Genomic DNA, 26,531 nt, shown 5'->3' on the forward strand with positions numbered 1-26,531 from the left:
GTATGCCTATCTTAAGGACAATCAAAGGCTCTCAGTTATTATTGCAAAGGAACTCACTTTCCAACAAGAGGAGCAACTGCTTAGTGTGTTGAGAAGACACAAGAAGGCTATTGGGCAAAGTTTGGCAGACATAGTAGGTCTCAGCCCTCAGGTCTGTGAGCACCAGATTTTTCTAGAGGAGGGAGCAAGGCCTATCCATCAACCTCAAAGGCGGTTGAACCCCACCATCTTAGAAGTCGTGAAGAAGGAAGTGATCAAACTGCTTGAAGCTAACATCATCTATCCAATCTCGGATAGTGAATGGGTTAGGCCAGTACAGGTGGTCCCGAAGAAGTCTGGTGTCACAACAGTGAAGAATGACCATGGGGAACTCATGGCTACAAGGGTGCAGAACTCCTGAAGAGTGTGTATTGACTATAGGCGTCTCAACCAGGCCACTCGCAAGGATTACTACCCGTTACCGTTCATTGATCAAATGCTTGATCACCTGTCAGGTAAATCACACTACTGTTTTCTAGATAGTTAGACTGGCTACTTTCAAATTCATATAGCTCCTGAAGATCAGGAGAAAACTACTTTTACATGCCCCTTTGGAACGTATGTATATAAGAGAATGCCTTTTGGCTTATGTAATGCACCGGCTACATTTCAAAGATGCTTGATGAGTATCTTCTCAAATCTTCTTGATAACTGTATGGAAGTTTTCATGGATGATTTTAGTGTGTATGGTGATTCATTCGACCTTTGCTTGGATAGTTTAGCTAGAGTATTATAAAGGTGTGCTAGTTCAAACCTTGTACTAAATTTTGAAAAATGTCATTTTATGGTAAAACAGGGTTTTGTTCTAGGACATGTTGTTTCTAATACTAGTATTTCTGTTGATCCAGCAAAGGTAGATGTTATTTCTGGTTTACCTTACCCCTCCTCTGTGAGGGAAGTCTATTCATTTCTTGGTCATGCAGATTTTTTTCGACGATTTATTAAGGACTTCAGTAAGGTAGCATTGCCTTTATCCTGACTACTACAGAAGGATGTTGAGTTTGAGTTGAGTGCGGACTGCATGAAAGCATTTGATAAGCTGAAGATTGCCTTGACCCAAGCTCCTTTTGTGAGAGGACTCGACTGGAGTCAGCCGTTTGAGATAATGTGTGACGCGTCCAACTATGCAGTAGGAGCGGCGCTAGCTCAACGCGAAGGTAAGGATCCTTATATAATTGCCTATGCTTCTAAAACTTTAGACGCTGCTCAGTCTAATTATACTACCACTGAAAAAGAGCTATTAGCTCTTGTTTTTTCTCTGGATAAATTCTGAGCTTACTTACTTGGTACTAAGGTGGTAGTATACTCAGACCATGCAGCTCTGAAATATTTGTTAGCTAAAAAAGAGTCCAAACCAAGGTTAATCCGTTGGATATTGTTGCTGCAAGAATTTGATCTAGAGATCAAAGATAGGAGTGGCTCCCAAAATTTAGTGGCAGACCAATTGAGTCGCTTAGAGCATATTAAAAAGGACTCCACTCCTATCAATGTTGCTTTTCCATTTGATAGCTTGCACGCAATATCTGAGGTGGTTCATTGGTATGCACCTATAGCTAATTATTTGGTTAGTCATACCTTTCCTCTTAATTTTACCAAGCATCAAAGGGACAAGCTTAAAAGCGAGTCCAAGTATTATATATGGGATGACCCATATTTATGGAGATGTAGTGCTGACCAAATAATTAGAAGGTGTGTGCCACAATCAGAATTCTAGTCAATTTTAGAGGCCTGCCACTCCTCTAAGAGTGGTAGACACTTTGGACCTCAAAGAACTGCTAGAAAAATTTTAGACTGTGGATTTTAGTAGACACTTTTTAAGGATGCTAGCATATATTGTGACTCTTGCCCCCAATGCCAAAGGTTTGGGAATATATCCAAGAGGAATGAGATGCCCCCAACAACTTATGTTGTTCTGTGAAATTTTTGATGTTTGGGGTATTGACTTCATGGGTCCATTTCCAAACTCTAATGTTTTCTTATACATATTGTTAGCTGTCGATTATGTTTCTAAATGGATGGAAGCAATTCTTACCCGTACTGATGATGCTAACATTGTTGTTTCCTTTGTTATGAATAATATAGTTTGTCGCTTTGGATCACCACGAGCAATCATGAGTGATCAAGGCTCTCATTTCTGTAACAGGAGAATGACAGGTCTGCTGAAGAAACAAGGCATCATTCACAAGGTAGTGACAGCTTACCATCCCCAGACTAATGGGCAAGCCGAGGTATCAAATAGGGAGATCAAGCGCATATTAGAGAAGATTGTGAAGTCTCATAGGAAGGACTGGAGTGCTCAACTGGCAGATGCGCTTTAGGCTTATCGAACTGCATACAAGATACCCATCGGAATGAGTCCATTCTGCCTTGTCTATGGAAAGGCATGTCACCTTCCAGTGGAGGTGGAACACAAGGCATACTGGGTGGTGAAGGAATGCAACTTAGGATTAGGGGGAGCCGGCATTGAAAGGGAATTGGAATGCCTTCACCTAAAAGCATATGAGAACTCTAGACTCTACAAGAAAAAGGTGAAGGTGGTGCATGACAAGAATATCAAGAGAAGAGAGTTTAGAGCTGGGGATTTAGTCCTCCTCTATAACTCACGGTTGAGACTCATGCCAGGTAAGTTGCGATCAAGGTGTGAAGGACCCTACAGAGTGAAAAAGGCAGAACCATATGGAGTCTTCCACCTGAGTCATCCTTCAAGCCCCACTTTCTTCAAGGTCAATGGCCACCGCTTGAAGCTATATCATGGTGAAAAGATGAAGAACAGCAAGGAGTTGAAGATCTTCCTCTTGGCGGATCCAGCAACAGCAGAAGACTAAGCTTGTGGACTGTCCAACTTAAGGACGTTAAAGAAAAGTGCTAGGTGGGAGACAACCTACCATGGTATGATCTTTAATTTTTATTCTTAGTTCTATTTTATTTTTATCAGTGTTAAGTTCTGCATAATTACTTCTATGTTGCATTCATATATATATATATATATATATAAAAGAAGCGTCTATGACGCGTAATCGTCATGCGTGAATGCGCAACACATTAAAATTGAACAGAGAGTTCTGTTGGAGCTGTGCAGGAAGCCTGCTTGGCGCATAAGCCAACCCATGCGTACGTGTGCCTGACGCGTACGCGTCACTTGCGATTTTGGCTACCCACGCGTAAGCATCTATGACGCGCACGTGTAGACATAGAAATCAGCATAAACAAGTGTTTTGACAGAGAGTTATGATGGTCTGACGCGAGAAGTGTGTTGGAGGCACAATTCACGCCACGCGTACGCATCCTAGACGCACGCATCTTCACTTTACGGCCATCTACGCGTGAGCGTGCTACACGCGCACACGTGATATACACTTCTTGTCCCATTGCAAATCTAACAGCGAGTTGTGCGTGCACGAGGCTGGAATCGCGCGACTAGCACAACTAAGGTCACGCGTACGTGTGACCGACGCTTGCGCGTCGCATCCACTTTTGCGCAACCCATGCGTATGCGTGATGGACGTGTGCACCGCATCACTTATTCAACGCACCGCCAGTTTCAATTTTCTCCCCCCTTCCAATCCTAATTCTCTTTCAAATCCTAATTCTGCCTCCTTCATTCTTCCTTATTTCTTCTTCATTCTTTCTCAATTCTTACTTCTTACTTCTTTCTTCTTCCCTTCTTCCACCACCACTGGCGGACCACCACTAGAGACCACTAACTTCGGCAACTACAATTTCATTTTCCTTTTTCTCTTCCATTCCCACTCCTCTTCTCTCATTCTTACTCCCATTCAGCTTCCTATTCTCATCTTCTTCTTAAGGTTTCCTTTCTTCCTCTCTCCACTGCTCTTTCATTCTTCTTTTACTTATTACATTTAATTGTTTTATTTATTTTTAATCTTCTATTAGCTTAGTTATTTATAATTTCTTTTTTATTTTTTTTATCTTGGATTTTCTATGTTGGTGTTGGAGTTTTATTTGGGTGATTACCTTGCTATATTTTAGCTGTGGATATTATGAGGAGTAATTTAACAATTGAAATTCCATTTTGGATCTCATATTTGCATGAATTAATTACTTTAATGCTTACTTTTATATTGCACACCAAGTATTTGTGAAAAAGCTCTCATGGCATTTTGATTTCTTTTCTATTCTATTCTTAACACTTTAATGCCTCTTTTTCACAACCTTTGAATTCCATGTAAGTTGAGTATATTAGTCATTAATTGTCAACATTCAAATGTTCATTATTTTGTTACATGTAATAATTATTGTTGATTACGATGCTTGAGCTATGCTTCTCATGCCTATTACTTGCATGCTTCAAACCCTCTTGCATCTAGTTATTATGATATGCTGTCATGAACTTAATTGATGTCTTATTTACATGTTGTAGCTACCATGTATTTGAGCCATTATCTTTTTATTTGGCATTTATTATCACTTGGACGTTTTTCCTTCCGGTTTCTAGCTATCTATATTTAACATTCTTCCTCTTCCATTCTTCCTTAGAATGGGTACCTGGTGCGGAATTTATAACCCACACTTACTAACTGGCAAGTGCACCAGGTCGTACCAAGTAATACCTTATGTGAGTAAGGGTCGATCCCACGAGGATTGATGGATCAAGCAACAATGATTGATTGATTGGATTAGTTAGGCAAGCAAAAATTGGTTTTGAGATGTTCAAAAGGTTTAAGTTCGAACTTAGAATATCAAAAGGATAGACAAATAAATGAGTTGGGAATAAAATATTGAGAAAGCAGTTAAGGTTTCAGAGTTATCTATTTTCCAGATTTATTTTTATCACTAACTAATTTAATTATGCAAGATATAATTTCATGGCAAACTATATGTGACTAGGCCCTAATTCCTTAGACCTTCCTAGTCTCCTCTAAAATTCAATAACTGCCAATTCCTTGGTCAATTAATTCCAATTAGAAGGAAAAAATCAATTTTCAGTTTATATGCCACAAAAATTCTAATTACCCAAAAATAAGGGGATTATATGTCACGTATCCCATTAAATCCAAATAATTAAAATTTAGGAAAATATGTTTTCAAAATATTTTTCAAGTAAAGAGCTTTTCCAAGTTTTACAAGAACTCAAATAGAAAGAGGGTCATACTTCCGTTCCACCCAAATTCATAAGATAAAGAGCGAAAACAATTCTTAAATATAAATCCAAAACATAATTAAAATAGAAAAAGTAATAAAATCAATACATACAAATAGATAGAGCTCCTAACCTAATAGTGGAGGTTTAGTTGCTTATGGAATGTAGAATGTAAATTTGTATAGAATTCCCTTATGGAATCCCTCTAATGTAATCTCAATAGAAGAGAAGTCTCCCCTATTTATAACTAATCCTAATTAATTTAAAATCTAATTATCTAAAAAATAAAAATAATATCTTTTCCTAAAAGATAAGATTTGAATTTAAATTCGAATTAATTTACAGATCTTCAGTTGATGGGTGGGGACCACTTGCTTTGTCCATTCTGCAGCTTCTAATCTGTGTTTTCTGGGCTAGAAAGTGGGTCAAAACAGCCCAGAAATCACCCTAGCGTTTTCTGTATTATTGCAGATCACGTATGTGACGCGTCTGCGTCGTCCACGCGCTCGCATCATTTGTGCAGATTCCAGTCCACGCGTTCGCGTCAGGCACGCGATCGTGTCATTGCGATTTTTCCATTCCGCGCGGTCGTGTGAGCCATGCGTCCGCGTCGGTCTTCGCTGGTCATCTCTTTAGTTTCTTCTTTTTCTCTGCAGAAACTTCATCAAATCCCTCCGAATGCTACCTAAAATAAATAAAGTTGCACAAAACTCAAAATAGCATCCATAGTGGCTAAAATATAATTAATTCTAAATTAAACTCAACAATTTAGATGCAAATTCACTAGGAAAAGATAGACAAGATGCTCACGCATCACAACACCAAACTTAAACTATTGCTTGTCCTCAAGCAACCAAAACTAATATAAGCTCAGGATGTGAATTTGCATGAAAATGAGAGTTTGATTAAGCTCATGTCTCTTTTTATAGTGGGGTTTATAACTGTAATCCTGGATAGGTTTGGCATCTCACTCTCCTTTGAATCAGAAGAATGTTAATGTCATTAAGAATTAGAATCCGGATGATATTATGAATTCTCTGATCTTTACATTTCAGTTTAATCCTTGAACACAGCAAACTTTACTTTAATTTATTTTTCTTTGGTGCTTTGCACCTTGAGCCTAGCCGTGACTTTAAATGTTTTGTCTCAAGGGTTACTTGACACAGAAACACCACAAGCACTTAACTGGGGGACTCTCTTTGAGTCCTGATTTTTCTTTCAGTTACTCCCAGACAGTGGTGCTCAAAGCCTTTGGCATACTCTGTTAAACGCACTTGGTCTCGACTCTAAGTGTTCTGTCTCAAGGATTACTTGACACAGTCACACCACAAGCATATGACTAGGGAAACAACTCTTTGAGCTTTTAATCATGTCTGACCTCCCTAGTCATTGATGCTTAGAGCCTTGGACCTTGCTTTTATTATTATTTTTTTCTTTTGCTGTTTCTTTTTCTTTAAGGATTAAATTTTTGTTTATTTCAGAGAAGTCATAATAATTCTCTAAATTCATGTTCCTTATACATCAACATCTCTTGATTCAAATTCAAATATGCACTGTTCATATCATGCATTCAAAAATCACAGAAAATACCACCACATTTAAGTAAATAAGACTATTCTTAGAATTAAACTCAATTTCTCATGCAATACATCACTTATTTTTCTTTTCTTTTTGGATTCATATTCAATGAGTGGTACATGAAACATCTTTTCAGCATAAAAAAAAAGAAACTAAACTAGTCCTAGGATTCTAACTAATAAAGGATCATGCAACAAACAAAACAAAATAGCAGAAAACCGGAACATAACATAGAAAAAGAAGGGAGGAAAAAAATGAAAGGAACTCAACCACCTTAGTTATCCTAGCTATCGCTTTATTCTTCAGGTTGTGCTCCTCAGTGAAGATGATTCTCCTCCCTTTTGTGCCAGAAAACCAATAATTTACAGATCTTCAGTTGATGGATGGGGACCACTTGCTTTGTCCATTCTGCAGCTTCTAATCTGTGTTTTCTGGGCTGGAAAGTGGGTCAAAACAGCCCAGAAATCACCCCAGTATTTTCTGTATTATTACAGATCACGTATGTGACGCGTCCGCGTCATCCACACGCTCGCATCATTTGTGCAGATTCCAGTCCACGCGTTCACGTCAGGCACGCGATCGCATCATTGCGATTTCTCCATTCCGCGCGGTCGCGTGAGCCATGCGTCCGCGTCGGTCTTCGCTGGTCATCTCTTTGGTTTCTTCTTTTTCTCTGCAGAAACTTCATCAAATCCCTCCGAATGCTACCTAAAATAAAAAAAATTGCACAAAACTCAAAATAGCATCCATAGTGGCTAAAATATAATTAATTCTAAATTAAACTCAATAATTTAGATGCAAATTTACTAGGAAAAGATAGACAAGATGCTCACGCATCAGTTCCAAGAAAGGAAAAGAGAATGCCACTGACAAGACACCGGCAAGGAGAGGCACTAAAAAAGCCCCGGCTAAAGTGCAACCCACTACAAGCGTAAAGCCACCCACGAAGCGGGTGAAGAGGACAATCAAAGTTAATGAGGCAGAAAAGGCATTTCTTGCGAGGGACTCTGCACGGTTCACTAACCGTTACTGTGAATAGATGTTTCCATCCTGGCTGAGAGAAACTACAATAATGAGCATCTACTCATCGTTCCCACCCACTTTGTTGATTTTGTGGAGCCCCGCATTGAAAGGAGACAGTGGGATTTCTAAGGAGGCAGCCACGGGAGGCCAATCTATCTTGGGTAGTCGAATTCTACTCCAACTTCCACTCACCTACCCTGCAGTCTGTTTATGTTCGTCCAAAGTAAGTCCCTGTCTCTGAGGGTGCCATACAGAGAGTATTGGATCTTCCACCTAGCCCAGAGGGATAGGATGCCTATCAAGAGGCCTCGTTCAAGGGCCAAACATACCAGTTTAACTGGAATAGCGTCCTTGGAGTCATAGCATAACCTGGCAGTACATGGATATGGACAACATCGAACTCGACCTAAGAGCATCTCAGCTCAAGCACATACCTTGAAGGCTCACGTGTGGGCACAGATTATGTCCCACTATGTCTTTCCGAGCACTCACGAGTCCACCTTCACTGCAGACATGGCTATTCTCATCTGGTGCATTCTTACAGAGCAACCCCTCAACTTACCAAGACATATCCGGCAGGCCATGGGACACGTACAGATTGCAAGAAACCTACGCTTCCCTGCATTGGTTACAGATTTGGTATCTACAGCGGGTATCTCCAATCGGGCTGAGGATACGAAAGTCATGATCCTAAGGGATTATCAGTATGTCCCGAATGGGAAGTATATCAGACTCCCACTACCTTCTGCGAGCCAGTATGCGGGCCCATCTTTAGACACTCCTTCTTCCTCGACCCCTCCATCATCCACACCTCAGGCACCATCCACCACTCAGATGTTCTTTCAGATCCTTCAGAGGTTAGACCGGCAAGACTGGCAGATGGAGCAAATAGAGCGCCGTAACAAGCGCTAATACACTTATCTGAAGGGGCTCATTGCTGGTACTCATCCACCTCCAGAAGAGAAGGACACCTCGGACTCCTCCTCACCTAGCAACACGAAGAGCCATGATGACCCGACCAGTGGAGGCAACACTCTCAGCCCCACCTTGCTCCTTACTGATGGCACAGAGGACCGTGCCAACCCTTAAGTGTGGGGAGGTCAGTACCTGACTTCCGGAGGTAATCTCTCTCTCTTAACACCAATATGTTATTTTTCTTTTGTTAGATAGAATAGATTGCATGATAATAATTGCTTGCATGTATGTTCTACTTGGTTGAAGCAATAAGTTTCTCTTCAACACCCTATTTTATAGCATTTCACTAATTTAAATTAAAAAAAATTTGTTAAACTTGTTGAAGATTTTAAATTGGAGCATGGTTTAGAGCTAAGAACACATAACCTGTGAGATTTTGAGCTTAATTATATGGTTACATTATTTAACCATGATTTTATTCTTGTGTGTCTTCTTCTCTATGATTGAAATCTTTTCTTTGTTCCATTCTATATGTCCATTATATAGTGTATATTCATGCATATATGTGATTGAGGCCATCATTTGATTATAGCTCACTTATCCCAAATAGCTTACTATTTCATTTACCTTTGTTTGCCACTTTGAGCCTTTTTAACCCCATTTGTTCTTTATATTACCATATCACTAGCCTTAAGTGGAAAAATAATTAATTACCCGATGTGAATCTTTGGTTAGCTTAAGATAGTGTGTGTCAACTAAGTATGGGGAAATATGAGAAATTGGGTTGATGAGAATGTGTCGTGTTTTTACTGACAAATATTGGGAATTTGGATGCTACTCATATGAAATTAGAGAAACCATATGCATTGATACATTATGCTTACCAAAAAAAAAAACAGAAGAAGAAATAAATGAATAGGGGATAAAATTACCCTAATGTTAAGTTTAATGAGAAGATCAATGCATATGTGATGGAATTAAAATCGACACATGAGTGTGTGAAAATATGCAAAAGTGAGAATTTGGGTGGCTAAGCATGATTTTAGAATTACATAGAGTGTGTGTATGTGTTAGGTGAGAACTTAGGTTAGTCAAAGATTCAAATTATAGTGGATTAACCCTAGGCACTTGAGCGATTATAGTGCATATGCACTGCCAGTGAGGGTTCAACGATTGATTCAGTGTTTCCGGCTTTCATGAGCTCTCTTCTTACAAGTTTACCTGTCTCTTATTGTGTGATTTGAATTAGTGGAATCTGATTTATGTTTGTCTTGGAGAACTTATTTACTTTTAACCAAGTAGGTGGAAACATCTTAGCATATAGTTGCATTCATATACATAGGTTGCATTGCATGAGTCTTATTTTCCCCCATTCATTCTTTTGGTCTCCTTGAGTTTAGCATGAGGACATGCTAATGGTTAAGTGTGGGGAGATTGATAAACCACTATTTCATGGTTTAGCTTGTGCTAAATTGAGTGGATATTGTCAATCTTTCATACACTTACTCATATAAAATGCATGGTTTTACATTTTTCTTCCTAACCTGGTGCTATGATTGAAAACATGCCTCTTTGGCTTTAAATTTGCTATTTTTAATTCTCTCTTATTACCATTCGATGCCATGATCTGTGTGTTAAGTGTTTTCAGGCTTTATAGGATAAGAATGGCTTAGAGGATGGAAAAGAAACATGCAAAAGAGAAAGGAACACAAGAAATTAAGGATTTCATGAGCGAGCATCGACGCGCACGCGTGGAGCGACGCATACGTGTGACCAAAAGAAAATTTCGTAACGACGCGTACGCATAGGCGACGCGTACGCGTGACAATGCGTCACGTGCTACACTAACCGAAAATCGTAGGGGGCAATTTTGGGCTGCTTTTGGACCCAGTTTCAAGCCCAGAAACACAGACTAGAGGCAGTGGGCAAGCTGAGACTCATGATACATTCACTTTCACTTTAGTTTTAGTTAAGTTTTGAATTCTAGAGAGAAAAACATTACTACTTCCTCTAGGGTTCTTCACGTTCTTAGATTTTTAGTTTTACGCTTTTGGATTGGATCTTGAGAGAGTTACTACCTTCGATTGAAGTCTCTATCACTATAGTTTGCTTTCTTATTTCCTTACTCTTTTGTTTTTTCCATTTAGATTGTTTAGAGTCATATATGGATATCTTTGATTTTGGGATTTATTAATGCAAAGATTATTTTTACATTTAATTCCATTATTTGTTTGATTATCTCCAATTAATTTATTAGCTCAAAAATTGCTTTTACTAAATTAATTTTAATTACCATATCTTCTTTTTACTCCCTTTACATGTTTGCGAAAATGGCATCCATGTCAATGGAGTAGACTCCCAACTTGACTTTAGAATTGATTAATAGAAAATCCTTGAGTTGGAATACTCAAGTATTAATTTGTGATTGGAAGTTGTTGGCTGACTCTCTATTTACTAACTCTAATCCTTCCCTAGGAGGGGATTAGGACTTGTGAATTAGGGTTGGTTTAGTTACTTGACTTTCCTTTATTAGGTAAAGGATAACTAAGTAGAAGCAACAACCTCTGACTATTATACTTGGGATAATCAACAAGGATAGAAATTCCAATTAATCTTCTCCTAGATAAGGCTTTTTATTTCAAATTTATAAAACCTCTTGTTAATTTTTATTGCTTCAATTGATAATCATTTATTTTTCTGTTTCCCAACTCTAAATTTTCTCAGATAATTCCTGACCAATAAATTACACTCTTTTGTCAACTCTTTGGGAAACAACCTGAAAATTCTACTTCCAGTATTTTATTCTTAAATTGTGACATCTTCTAAATTGACAGAGGGAATTCGTCGATTAAGACTGTACTCACGACACAACTTTTATTAATATTTCTTAATCGGCATTTTTTCGCCCGTCAATAAGATGATTTATTTTTTATAACGTTAATTCTTCTAACAATCTAAATCTGGATAATTATATTTTTTTATGATAAAAAATAATTAATAATGAATAATAATTAATCACTCATATTTTTAATCAAAGTGTTTAGATGGTTGTTTTTATTTATTAATATTAATTGTTGATTATTTTTCATAAATAAATTGTATTATAATTTTATTATTGTTAGTTCATAATTGATTACCGATTAATATTCATGAAGCCATGTTACTCTAAATTTTATTTTTTACAAATATTTTATTTAAATGTAATTTTTTTAAACATAAAAGTTTATTATTTTTAATAATATCATATTTTTATTTTTTTTAATTCGAAATGAATATTTTATCGAATACTAATTAAGGTCATCCTCCCATTTGCTTTTATTAATCTATTATCTAACTATTAAATAAAATTAAAATCGTATTGATATATTTAATATTAAAATTGATTTGACTTTTTATTTAGAGATTTTTTCGATTTTTTAATCTAATCTACCAAAACTATTCAATTATAAATGATCACTTCTATCTTATTTATATTAGTGAATAATTAAAATTACTAAAATTTAATAATACAATTCTATTTTATGTTTTTATATTTAGTCTAATTCATTAAAATTATACAATAATCACTTCAATTTTTATATTTTATAATATAATACTAAATACATTATTAATAGTAAAATAACTTATAGTAAATTATCATGTTTTGATATTAAATAGAAAATTAATACGTACAAAAATTTTCAAATTTTTAAATCACACATGGAATATTATAACTAATAATGCTTATTTATGGTATGAACAAGGGAATACAGAGTCTTAAGTTTTTCATATAAAAATTTAAGAACATGTTATATATACCAATGTAATTACATAGTATTGTTTTTTTTAATGGTATAGACCAACACCTTTAATAATTTTATTTTATGGTCAAATTAAAAGAAAGCCGTGATTTTAAAGGTAGTCAATTAAGAAAAAAATAACGAAATAGATAAGAAAATAGATAACTAATATTATTTTATCAATTTATTTAATATATTAAATTATTTTTATTTAGATTAAGATTAATTTAAATAATTTAAAATAAAAGTATAATTAATCATAATTTGTATCTTAAGTTATGTTGAGTACGTGATATTCTATTGTGTTACTAAAAATAAAAATAAGATAACAAATATAATTCTATCTCTTAATTTAGTATATTTATTTATATTTTGTATTTTTATGATTAATTTTGTCAGATGTTAATATATTGAATGAAAATTTTATATCATAATAACAAAAAATAGAATTAAATTTTAATCAATAATTTTATAATCTTTATTTTTTTACATTCATTTTGGATTTTAATTTTTTTTCAATCAAAGATAGTGAAATTTCATTGATACTTAAACAAAATTACAAAAGGATCCAAGATTAGAATAAGTAAAATCGTGTGATACCCAATATTGCAATATTTAAATGAAATAACTTAGCTGTTTGATCTAAAATGCCTATCGACTTTTTTTTTTTGCTATTTATTATATTATATTAAAATTAAGTTTTTACACTTATTGATGGAATTTATGTGGCATATTTTTAAAAGTTTTTTAATTTTTTAAATTATTAAATTAAATTAAATTATAATTAATTAATTATATCAAATAATTAAGTTGATTAGATATCTAAATATCTTACCATTTAATATAATTTAATTTATATAGATAACTTAGCTTTTATTAGAAACCGTTTTTGCAAACTATAATTTATTTTTTATCTGCATAATAACTTTAAATAATATTTTTTATTTATGAATATATTATTTCTTACTTTAATATACATATTATGAATATTTAACTTTATAAGTTTGAATTATTCAATAAATATAATTAATATAATCTTATTTTTATTATTTAAATATTGATAATGACCCTATAAATTTTTTTATTATATAATTTACTTTCACAAAAAAATAATAAAATTTTATTTAGGAAAATTTAAATTTAAACATTTATTATAATTAAGCTCAAATTTTAATTTATTTTATCAGATTATATAAATATTAATAGAAAACTATGGACACATTTTTAATATAAAATGAAAATTTTATAGATCAACATGTAATTTTTTAATATCTTTTACTTTTTTTTCTAAAATTATTCAGAATTATCAACATCTAAATTGTCTATTTATCACTTTTTAAAATATTATGATTTCAAAAATTATAATAACAAAGTTATTGTTATATAAAAATATGTCTCATTTAGTGTTTAACTATTTATCTTCGATCAATATTGTAAAGAATACATGTGATTTTATGAGAATGATATAGCTTATATTTTGGTTATTTAAGAATTTATTGAGTGGCCAGAATAACTCTACGTCAAGGAACAACGAAGAATGTTAATAATAAAAACGATGAAAAAAATCAGCCGAAACAGGTATTCGTGAAAATTACTTACAATTTGGGGTTAGATGGGTCCTATAAATCTCCACGACGGGTGGGGACCCGCCCTCATGAAATAAATAGGGACGAAAACATAGGTATATTCCATAGAATCCGTTAAATTCACGCAAATATAAAATTATTGATTTATCCTAATTTATATATACATAAATTCATTCCTTAATTTAGTAACCTTAATTTCTACATTCAATTTGAATCCTTCTTCTTTATTCCAAACTCATCCTTAGCCCCCCTCCCCTCTCTCTTTCCCTCTCTCTCTTGTCTTAAAAAATTATGTTGTGTTATGGTGTTGGAAGATGTTTTTATATTTTGTTTTTGTAAAATATTATTTTTTATAATGAATATATGTTATGAAATGTGTTGAATTATATTGAATTAATTATTTTATGACTATTATATTAAGTTTTTTTGTTAATTTTTTTAAAAAAAAATTAAAGAATACTATAGATACCAATAGGTATATGCATTATCTGAGGGAATAATTAAATGAAACTTACGGTGAAGATGAACAAAGGATAAAAGGGTATTTTTTTTTTTTAAACAGGAGTGAGAGACGAAAAAAAAGACTCATAGAACTTCCACAAATATCCATTATCATCCCTAATTAACAATGGAGATCTGATCTGAGATGATTTTGAAAGGGGACACGTTGACTTTATCTATGTTAGATATTAAGATAGTAAACCTAAGTCTGATTTGGGAGCTTCACAATTGGCCTAAATTAATTTTATGAGATCTAAATATATCTTGTGTTAATATTTTGAGTCGTTAGTATAAAAAATACTATACTATTAAATATTATAATATTTAATAGATATAAAAATTAGTTATACCAACAAGAAACTTTTTTATTCAAATTGAAAATTTTTTTTATTATCTTTCTTTCTCTCTTTTAATTTTAAATATCGATCATTTACTAATATAATAAAAAAAATAAAAATAACAGTAATCACTCTCATAAATAAAATAGAATATCCTATTATATACATGCCCCTACATATATTAAAGATTATTATATATAATAAATATTTTTTTTATTTTTTATAATGACCTTATGTTCAATTTATGTATAAATCAACTAATCTTTATAACATATAATTTATTACATAATTTTTTTATTCTTAATATAAATAAATTAATAAATTTAAGATATAAGATGTTATTTATATTATTTAACATATGAAAAAATAAATAAGTAACTTAAATTATTATCTAAGACAATAATTAACATAGTGTAAATACCTACTTACTTATTAGTATTAAAAAAATATATAAATATTATAAACTAAATTTTTTTATAGAAAAACAATAATAAAAGTTATTAATTAAGTTAATTACGTAATAAAAAAATTATGGATAATTTCTTAAATAATAAAAACTAAGGTCACTATTTTCATATACTATAAAATTTATAAAATAAATTTTCGATAATAAATTAACCCTCAATAAATTATATATTAGCTCTGTAAAAAAAATAAATTATATACTAAATATTATTATTTACATACTAATATATATTATCGATTATTAAGTTACAATTAATTTTTAATTTAATTTTTGGTAATTGAAATTTAAATTATTAAAATCATTAAATACTAAATATTTTATACCTAATTAATTTTGTACCTAATTAATTTTTTTTTATTGTAAATGACTATAATTTTTTGAAAAATAAAAAGAAAAATTTAGAGATTAAATTTTGTTCCAAAATTTTTTGTGCACATTCTAAATGTTTATTCAAATGTTGTCACAAAAATTTAGATTTGAATAAATCGTTTACTAAAATGAATTTTTTTTGTTATTTACAAAAAAATAATATTTATTAGTTATTTTTGCCATATTTTCAAATCATTCAGTCAATATTTTGTCGATAAATCTTTTAGAGACCCCTTTTGTTAGCGACTAAATCTTTCAGGTACTGAATTAGTAGTTAATCATTTAATTAATTAAAAGATAAATTAATAGATACGATAGTATTTATTAATACATAAATATTTATAAAATGAAAATCTTGTAATTGCAACGTTCACAGGGAATGAAGAATGTTATACATCTTTTAAAACAAAAAGGTTAAGAATAAAAATAGAATACAAAATTTAACATAAATTTGTATGTACGTATGTGATTTTCACAATAGGTATAATTTGTTAGGATCGGAATATGAAAACCCTCTTTTATTACGCAACTATATATTTAGCGAGGAGGAGTGGTTCTGGTGGTGCTCACCTCACGGCAAGCTTTTATTTTGTCTCGAAAATAAAATAAATAATTGATATTCTATGTGACATAAATGAATTTGATGAACTAACCTACGAAGGGAAACAAAAAAAAAAAAAAAACTAAGCTACGAGAAAACTCCTAATTCTCCTTATTTTGGTACCCACTTCCATGAATGTTGGATAAATTTTTATCCAGTCCCCATAGAAATGCATTTGATGAATAATAATGAAAGTAAAATTGTACTAAGATGAACAAGTTGCAAAGAAAGCAAAACAAACAACATAATAACTGAAGAACAACTCCAACATGATGCAGTTAAATTGTAAATTAATTATTTAGCTAGCTAAATTATATACTCTATTGAGAATTTAGTTAATTAAAATTTAATTAAATAATATTATTTAAATTAAAAAATTGATTAAAGATTAAAAGTTAAAGAACAACTAGTATTTTTTTTTTGGGTACAATCCTGTAAAAGATGTAGCTCACCTAAACATGATTTTAAAATCACGGAGTAGTTCTTAGTATTTCAAACTTTCTAACTTGTAACTGAGTTTCATTTTTTCTCTCATATCTAATAACATTATAATGTCTATAAATATAATAAGAAAGTTTTGATGTTTAATTTTTTTAAATAATATGGCTGATAATTTCATTTAATTCTCTTCATCAATAAGAAAAAACTTAATTTAATTTTTTTATTTAGGTTAACTACAAAGTTAACTATTTGTATATATAATATAGTTCACCTACCAACATCAAACATGGTACAATATTTGGAACACGAACATGATTATCACCAAATTAAGCAAACTAATATCTAAGCCTAGCCTTGATCAAATTTTCCAAACCCCAAACCTATTAGTTGCTCCATCATTGTCTGCAGGAAATTAAACACCATTCAGATTCAGTTCCCATCAAAGTGTACGCTGTTCCTCCCTTATAATACACTCCAACTCTATTATCATCACCCAACTTTGACCACTACCTTTCTCCATCCGCATTGAAAGAAAAATTTAAAAAAAAAAAGGAACAAAAAGAGGAACAAAAAAACAAAACTTATCATCAGTTCCCTCCAAAATCCAAAAGCCCCCACGTAAGAACTGATAACTCCACGTTCTTAAACCACCCCACATACATCCGTACCACTTCTTTTGCTAAAAGGGTAGTAGTTACGTTGTTATTAATTCTTATACGTTGGTTATTTAATTTGCTTCTATTTTTCGTTGCGCTTGTGTTTTGAACGATGGTGGAAGAAAACACAACACCAACATCAACAACAAAACATGATTGGTTCGAAACCCAAGCCGTCTTGGACTTGAAGCGTTGGTTCCAAGCAATCATATCCTCACACAAGACCCTCTTTACACTCCTATGGCTGGCGGCGTTCACCTCCGCCTTCCTGTGGCAGAGGGATGCCGTTAGTGGGTTGGTGGTGTTGCACGGTGGCGGTGAGTCTCTTAAGAAGAGTGAAAGTTCATTGTTGTATCCTAAGCTGAGGCCCGTGGGCTTCAGCTTAGTGGATTTCGGTGGCGTTGGCGATGGCGTTACCATGAACACTAAGGCGTTTGAGAGGGCGGTTTCAGAGATTTCTAAGTTGGGAGAGAAGGGTGGTGGGCAGCTGAATGTGCCCCCTGGTAGGTGGCTCACTGCACCTTTTAATCTCACCAGTCATATCACTCTTTTTCTTCATCAAGATGCTGTCATTCTTGGAGTTCAGGTTCCTTTTTCCTTCTTATTAATTTCTTGCTGGTTACTTCCATCAAATCATCTTCTTCGTGTAAAGATGATATTATGAATCATTAAATTTGATATAGTTGATTGAATATATATATTTAATTGAACAATCTAACAGATCTAATTCCTTCTTGTGCTTATTTTAGTTTGAATTCTTGACACTATATATATCTTATGGGACAAAAACTTTGTTGTTTGGATTTTAAACTAATATTGACTATAAAGTAATATTTATTTTAGTTTCTTTGTTGTTTCGCTTGTGAATTTGTATTGATTTGTTACACTAGAAATTTAGGTGTTTGTGTATACCAAACATGATTTTAAGGATAAAAAGTAAGAGTTAAAGCAATGAAGTGGAGGTTAATTACACATGGTAAAGTGACTTGTATTTATTTTACTAAAAATATTTTATAAACACGATATTACTAACTAAATTGGTTGCCATAATCAAACGTTTAAAATGGAATAATAAACTAGCTATATTATAGAATTTATAATAGCATAATCAAATATGTATTTTTATATGGTACTTAATTATTGATTGTTTTTTATATTCATATAACATGATTCATATAAAAATTAGTCTTTTTATTTTTATTTTTATTTTGGGAAATAACTACTTTTTTAAAAAAAAATTGAGTCGCTTTGTAATTTATATCTCATATAGTTCAATTTACATTTTAATTATCACTAAATATATGCTGTCATCACGTCTATTTTTAACGTATGATAAGATAAATAATACACTTTTGCCATTACTTTTCATTTTCTTAATATAACCCCACTCCAATTCTTAAGCTCTTTGTTTCATCCTTGATCTTATTTTTTTATTGAAATCCAATTTCATATATTTCAAATAACCCCGCCTCCTATTTTTTAAGCTCAAAACATTTTGCAATGATTCAAGTTGGTCATTTATTTGATTATGAATTATGCTACATATTGTTATTGATCTCTTATATCTCATAATTCTACCTTTGTAATTGACAAATCATTTAAGTAACCTTTCACTTTTCAACCTTCCCATGATCAAGAAATTTAGCTTACCATTTTTATAGGATGAAAAGTACTGGCCACTGGTGCCTGCATTGCCTTCATATGGATATGGAAGGGAGCATCCTGGCCCTCGTTACACCAGCTTGATCCATGGCCAAAATCTTACTGATGTTGTCATAACAGGTCAGAATCTTTCTCCATTCCATTCTCCTCTGCATAAAAATGTTGACATGCTTGACCCATTACTTAATAAGATAATTAACTGGTAATTCAGATTACTATCTATAAAATTTTCGTAATATTATTATGATATAATGTGAATATGTGATTACTTTAGGAGGTGTAATGCACATATTCTTTATAAATTTATTGACAATGACAAATTTAAAAAATTTTGACAGTAAAAACAGGAGAGGAGTGTTAAAAGCAGCAGAATTTGTGATGTGTAGTCATTAATTAGTCATCATCGGTATTTTAATGGTGTGAGATGACATCTAATTATATAGGATTACTCATTTTTTTTATGGTTAAGTGCTGAACAAATTTTAATAAAAATACTAACTCTCTAGACTTTTTCAAAACGAAATATATATAACATCACGATAAAATAATTTTTATAATAATCTAATATAATGAAACAAGTTTAATAATGTAGCGAGGATAAATAAATATTATTATTATTATATACTATAAAGAACTTTTTAAAATTTAGTGAAAATAATTGTTCCCGCACTATTTCACATGAATTCCGTTCCTATTCTTCATCCAGTTTTACTCTTTACAAAAGGAATTCCAAATTTTTCACTAAAACAAATTCCAAAATAAGACTGTTAGCGAAAATTCTTTGATAGACCGGAAGTCCTTTGGATCTGTTTATCAGCAATAGGATAATCAAACACGGTTCTCGGGTAATTAAACTCAACCATGACAAAAAAAAAGGGTAATTAAACTCAACATTACCAATTTGTTCCAAATTAGTTAGGAACAGCCATGATCAGGCTAAGGAGAATACATAGTAGCATAGTATTAAATATATTTAATTAATTTATCAAAATTTATATGGTTTTTACAGGGCATAATGGTACCATAAATGGACAGGGACAAACATGGTGGACAAAATATCTGCAGAAGGTTCTGAACCACACAAGGGGTCCACTGGTTCAGATCTTATGGTCTAGTGACATTCTTATAACTAACATTACTTTGCGTGACTCTCCTTTTTGGACACTTCATCCATACGATTGCAAGAATGTTACAATAAAAAACCTTACAATTTTGGCTCCTGTGTATCGTGCACCAAATACTGATGGCATTGATCCTGGAAAGTATCTTCTTCTATGAATACATAGAATTAACTTTTAGCTAGTCAATATTAGCTATTTTTAGAGTTCATAATTTGTAATTTAAAGTGTAGCGTTAATGATTTATAATTTAGAGTCTAGAATTTAATATAAATAAAGTAATTTAAAAAAAATTGATTTAGGTTGGCTAAAAAAAATTGGTTATAGTTACTAGAAAGCCAATATTTTGTTAAGCAAGACGGGGAATTTGAAACTAGGTACGCAGGTAGGAATTGATATTATATTTCCGGAAATGAGCTATGTGGGCTGTGGATTCCTAAATTTTAGATTGATATTATACTATCTGTCCTTGTGTTTTTTTATATTGAAAATTATTATTCACAATAAATTAAACATTGGTTTGTATGATAGAACAGATTCATGTGAAGATATGTTGATAGAGAACTGTTACATAAGCGTGGGAGATGATGCAATTGCCATAAAAAGTGGGTGGGATCAGTATGGAATTGCTTATGGAAAGCCTTCAAAGAATATAGTAATCCGAAACCTTGTTGTTCGATCTAATGTTAGGTAACTCCCTAACTCATCCATCTTTCTTCAGCATCAACTAACTTAACTGTGGTTTGTACAAAATGCGACAGTGCCGGCATCTCAATAGGCAGCGAAATGTCCGGCGGTGTATCGAACGTAACGGTGGAGAACATCCTTGTATGGAAATCCAGGCGTGCTATTCGGATCAAGACAGCGCCGGGAAGAGGCGGCTTCGTGCGCCAAATATCTTACAAGAATCTGACCTTTGAGAATTGCAGAGTTGGAATTGTGGTCAAAACAGACTACAACCAACACCCTGACGCCGGATACGACCCGAAAGCGCTTCCTCTTCTCGAGGACATAAGCTTCACGGGCGTCCGGGGCCAGGCAGTTCGAGTGCCGGTACGGATTCAAGGCAGCCAGGACATTCCTGTTAGAAATGTGACTTTTAAGGACATGTTTGTCGGATTAATTTCGAAGAGGGTGAAGAAGAAGAAACATATCTTCCAGTGTGCCTTTGTCCGTGGTCAAGTAATAGGGACTATCTTCCCTGCCCCTTGTGAGAACTTTGATCAGTACAATGAACAAGGGCAGCTAGTTAAGCATGCCGTATCATGGAATGTCACAGATATAGATTACCAAATATGAGGCCTTTTTGCATGCTTGTTGACTTCTTGTGCGTCGATGCCATAATGGGATCTCTGTATCTTATGCGTGGTATGAATCTGTATGTGAGTATAGCCTTTTAAAGCTGTGGTTGTGGTTCTGGTTCACTTCGAATTATTCTGATTGCAGAAAAACGCGAAATTTACAACTGATGTGACTGCAATGCAATTGTGCAAGACATTGTAATTGCAATTTTGTGGCAATGTGGCTGCAACTGTCGTTAAAGACTGCAACCTAAATGCATCCCTATCAGCAATTAGGCTTCAACTTATGTTTATATTAGTCATTTTTGTGCAAGTTTCTTAGGTGATGAACTGTACATAGTGGAACGTTCAGATACTTGTATAAGCGGCCTTCTTATTTTTAAGGATTTATTACAAGCTAAGCTTTCATTTTAATTTTGTAATTTATAGTCATCAAATAGTTATTATTGGTGTTTTTAATGGCATAAAATTTTATCCAATGGTATAAAATTATTCAATTTTTTTGCTTGTTAAATGCTAATCAGATTTTAATTAAAGTACTGGCTCCTAAACTTTTTCTTATTATAATAATTAAAAATTATATTAATAACTTTGAGTATTATAAAAAATAAAAATATTTTGTGCTGGCCCCCTCACTTTAAGTCATTTTGTTTACCAACAAAGGTTGCATATTGACAAAATTACTGAATTTTAGAAAAAAAAATGGCTCAATATAGATATAAAGAAGACACCGAAAGAGAGAGCTAAGATTCATCGTGGAAAGAACAAAAGGAAACTAGAGAAACATTCTCTCCCAAAAAAAGGGGGAAGAAATCATTACGTTTCCCTTGTGAAAGAGGAACAAAGCATATATTCCCAAACTTCCCAACAAAGCAAATCATCATCCCTTTTTAGTGTAAATCTTAATCTAATCTGTACTAAAATTATCGGATTGGATCGAATCTTGGATATATCTTTAAAATATATAAATATTTTTAAACGTTTATTTTTATTAAAAAAATATCAATAAAATCTTTTTGTTTTATTTTTTTAATATATTTATTTTTAAATTATTATTAAACATATTTTTTTAATAATAAAAATAAAATAATACAATCTATATGATAATTATTAATTAAAATAAAATATAAAAAAATATTTACTTATTTAATTATTTATTTTTGTTGATCTGTGAATTGGATATAAGGATATTTATATGATATTTACAATCCGATTCTATTAGAGTACAAATCAGATCGGATCAATATCTATAACTTTTATTTCGAATTCAGATAAATAGCACGAATATGCGGATCAAATACAATCTATAAATATATATATATATATATATATATATATATATATGACTTTTTTTTCTCTCTTCTTTCTTTCAATTCAATTCTAGTATATTATTATTGTGAATTGATTTGTGAGATAGAGTTTCAGACTTTCAGTGGCAAGCAAAACGGTAATGGTTGATGAAATCTCTTATCCTTCCAAGACTACCAAGCTAATTTGAAGAAATGAATTGAGATTTAATCCTAAAAAAGAGAGCAGCGGAAAAATCATAAATTATATTAGAACAAACACAATGCCCACCATACTCCTTCCCATTCATAACCAAATCAAATTAAAGTACTCTGATGAAATTTTAATGTATTGATTCATGGATTGTAACCAATCCACTATCAAACTCATATTACGTTAAATAGACATCCAATGATCATGTTCAACATTACACTTATTATAGCAACAACACCACATTGATAAAAAAGAAAATAAAATCCAATTAATAACCAAGAAAAGGAATGAGGAAAGAGGCGAAGCAGAGGGGAGAACGAAGGCGGAGTGGAATACAGGAGGCCATAGCGGGCGGAAAAACACTGTGACAAGTGGTGGCGACGGCTTAGCAGAAGTACAAGTAAAACCCACAGAAGAACATCAATGATAATTGTATTTTGCATTAATGTTAGCACAAATTAAGCTAATTTATTTACAATCTAACTGCATATATCTTATAGGTATGTATTTATGTTCATTCTTCTAAATTAACAATGCCCTATATATGCATCAATTATTACTACTATGCAATAATCAAAGTATGTAAGACATAGATAATAATCCACTTTCTTTAAATATGAATTTTCTTTTCCTCTGCAAATATAGAAGAAAAGAAAGAAAACAATCTTTAACTTGGTTGGAAAAAACCAAGCATAATTGTAGAGATATAAATCCTAGTTGAAAAACCAAGCATAATTTCCACAAATGCAGATTGTAACCTTAAAACCTAAAATAATAGCATTTTGATAAATTGAAAGGGTTGGTTGGAACTCTTTGTATTTTGTCTAAACTATAAACCTAAATGATAGTTAAAATGGATGAGTGGTCACACGCGATTGGATAGAATAAGGAACGAAGATATAAGAGAGAGAGTTGAAATAGCACATATTGTAGAAAAGATGATAGAATCGCATCTCAAGTAGTTTTAGACATGTAGAAAAAAGATTGACAGAACACCCAATCAAGAGAGAGGATGAGATGAAAGATAGACGAATGGTGAAAGGCAAAGAAAGACTTAGGAATATCATCTATAAAGTGGCCAAACGAGATTTATATATAAACGGTCTCTTTGTAGACATGATATATAATAAAACTTAATGACATCGTTTGATCTATGTAGCCGACCCACCTAGCGAGACAAGGCTTCATTGTCATTGTTGTAGTATAAACCTAAATGATGATAAACCAAACAAAAATATATTTTGGAATATGAAATGATTACACGTCCACAAATTTATATTTCTAATCAAATTTCGTAAACAACATAATCAAATTTTATGGTAAAATCAAACTTACTTCACATTTGTAATCAAACTTTATAAATAATATAATTGAATTAGCTTTATATTTATTAGCATCCCCATTAACTTTAAACCCAAAAACTGTGTTTGTTAAGTCGCTTTATAATTTTTATATAGCAAAAAATAATTATAAAGTGGTTAAATTGTGATAAGCAGGTGCAATTTGAAGGAATCGTGTTTGGATCTCTATAATAATTATTTTGAAATTATTTTCAAAAGAAATTTATGAGAGACCAAAACAGTTACTGTAAAAAAGAGACAAAGGTCACTAAATCCGATTTATGTATAGATATTTTTTATAAAAAATGTGCAAGAGATTGATAAAAGGTATAGCTATTGTTAGAGAGATTAATAAGAAAGAAATCAAAGTCACTCAGTTCTTTTTATATGATGGACTTCGGTTTGGTGGAAAGCAGATAGTGGAGTGGGCGGCTGAGGAAGGGGCTGAAACGGGTTGGTTGATTGGCCAAGAAATTGATGGGTTAAGCCAGGTGGCGAGGTTGGTTGTGATGGGTACTGAACCGGGGCGGGCTGAAAGTTCGCAGGTCACTAGGAAACATGGGGAGGTAACGCTGCGTGCTATGGGGCCGTTTATGTGATTGTGAGCCACGCGAGAATGCCCAGAAGCCCTCCGATCTTGATGTTGGCGATGCGGGGAGGGAAGAGCCACTCGAACAGGGACCTTGGGCAGCTAATACTCGAGGTTCCATGGCTGAACAGGGGTGCTGCGATCCAGGGAGCAGTGATGCCGGTGACGGTGGTCCGGTGGCGTTGTGGTTGGGGAAAGGGCGCAGGAGCCAAGGGAACAAAACGAAGTTGGAGAGGCCTTTCTCTCTTGTGGGAACCGTTCGGGGACCCCAAAACAAGTGTGTGGGAATCCGAGAGCATCGGAAACAGACACAAGGATAGACGCAGAGGTACAAGTTGTAGTTAATGGAGAGGGAAGTGTGGTGACTAATGCTGGGTCCGATACAGAGGCAGAGTGACGGAAGGGGATGGATGATGACAGAATAACAAAACAAGATCAGATAAAGAAAAATGAGGAAACTTGGGCATTGGCAGCGGAGTCGGGTGCTGTTTTATATGATAAAAAAGTGGATATTATGGCTATTTTGTAAAGCGCAGAATGAATAATTAGCGATGAAGTGAAAGATGACAAAACAAAAAGAAAATACACGAAGGAGTCGGCCTAAGAATCACAATAAGGTGAGGAAAAATGTCTTTAAATAATTTTTAGCTACTGAAATATTCGGAGGTTGAGAGAGGATGAAAAATTGAGTATCATAAAATCTTTAAAGAACAATTATAAGTTAAACATGGTTAAAACTAAGAGGAAGGAGATAACTAAGTTTGATGTTCCAAGATTGTGGGGTTATAGTACTATGGGTTGGGAATATGTGGAGTTTGCAGGGACTTTTGGGGATTTGCTGTTAATTTGGGATGATGACATGTTTAAATCCAACAATTGTTATAAAGGGGAGAGGTGGTTGTGCGTTGAAGGAGTATTGACGAAAACCAATTTTAGTTGGGCTTTTTGTTTGGTGTATGGGGAGCATAGGAGGGAGGAGAAGCGAGTAGTGTGGGAGGAGTTGAGTTATATTGTGGGTCTGAGTCAGGTTCCTTTCTGTTTTTTGGGGGATTTTAATGAGATGTTACATGTTGAAGAACGCAAAGGGACTAATAGTTTACCGGTATCAGCGGAAGAGTTCAAGAATTGGGTACATGATATGCAGTTGATGGATTTACCTCTTAATGATAGGAAGTTCACGTGGTTCAGGGGTCGATCTTGTAGTCGGATTGATAGAGTTTTGGTCAACATTGAGTGGACTGAGAAATTTTCTGAACTTCGACTAAAAGGTAGGCCAAGAAGGCTGTTAGATCACTACTCGTTGATTGTGGAAGATAATAGAGTAGGTGGTGGTCCACGACCTTTCAGAAGCCTCGATTCCTGGTTTACGCATGAGGATTTTTCTGAGGATGATTAAAAATGAATGGAGAAAGTTGAACGATGCTCAGTTCACTAGTAAGCTGAAGGCCTTGACGGGTCCTTTGCGAAAATGGCATAAGGATAATTTTGGGGACATGGATAAGACACTGAAAATGTTTGAGGAGGAGATTAAAAAGCTTGATAATCTGGTTAGTGATGGCGCTCATGATGGTACAATGGAGGTTAGAAAGAAGACGTTGGTGAGTTTTTGTGAGAAGTGATATGTTAGA

General features: G+C 33.1%; 3 protein-coding genes across 3 annotated transcripts; all 3 read left to right on the forward strand.

Annotated features, from left to right (window-relative positions):
- Nucleotides 1-2,390: 2,390 nt before the first annotated feature.
- Nucleotides 2,391-2,864, forward strand: LOC130966152 (uncharacterized). Its single transcript, XM_057890921.1, has one exon. It carries the CDS (start codon nucleotides 2,391-2,393, stop codon nucleotides 2,862-2,864), a length of 474 nt encoding a protein of 157 aa, XP_057746904.1.
- A 14,476-nt stretch (nucleotides 2,865-17,340) lies between these two features.
- On the forward strand, nucleotides 17,341-21,971 carry LOC130967605 (probable polygalacturonase). Its single transcript, XM_057892538.1, has 5 exons — nucleotides 17,341-17,979; nucleotides 19,055-19,175; nucleotides 20,065-20,312; nucleotides 20,709-20,863; nucleotides 20,935-21,971. Exons 1-5 carry the CDS (start codon nucleotides 17,506-17,508, stop codon nucleotides 21,470-21,472), a joined length of 1,536 nt encoding a protein of 511 aa, XP_057748521.1. The 5' UTR covers nucleotides 17,341-17,505; the 3' UTR covers nucleotides 21,473-21,971.
- A 3,659-nt stretch (nucleotides 21,972-25,630) lies between these two features.
- Nucleotides 25,631-26,299, forward strand: LOC130966153 (uncharacterized). The gene has a single exon (XM_057890922.1). It carries the CDS (start codon nucleotides 25,631-25,633, stop codon nucleotides 26,297-26,299), a length of 669 nt encoding a protein of 222 aa, XP_057746905.1.
- Nucleotides 26,300-26,531: the final 232 nt, after the last annotated feature.

Source organism: Arachis stenosperma, chromosome 3 (assembly GCF_014773155.1).
Source record: "Arachis stenosperma cultivar V10309 chromosome 3, arast.V10309.gnm1.PFL2, whole genome shotgun sequence".
Lineage (NCBI taxonomy): Eukaryota > Viridiplantae > Streptophyta > Magnoliopsida > Fabales > Fabaceae > Arachis > Arachis stenosperma.

Coding starts and splice junctions, on each gene's coding strand:
- LOC130966152 (XM_057890921.1), top strand. CDS start 2,391: ATGAGTCCATTCTGCCTTGTCTATGGAAAGGCATGTCACCTTCCAGTG.
- LOC130967605 (XM_057892538.1), top strand. CDS start 17,506: ATGGTGGAAGAAAACACAACACCAACATCAACAACAAAACATGATTGG. Junction 19,176..20,064: donor TACTGATGTTGTCATAACAG/GTCAGAATCTTT, acceptor TGGTTTTTACAG/GGCATAATGGTACCATAAAT. Junction 20,313..20,708: donor ATACTGATGGCATTGATCCT/GGAAAGTATCTT, acceptor TATGATAGAACA/GATTCATGTGAAGATATGTT.
- LOC130966153 (XM_057890922.1), top strand. CDS start 25,631: ATGGTTAAAACTAAGAGGAAGGAGATAACTAAGTTTGATGTTCCAAGA.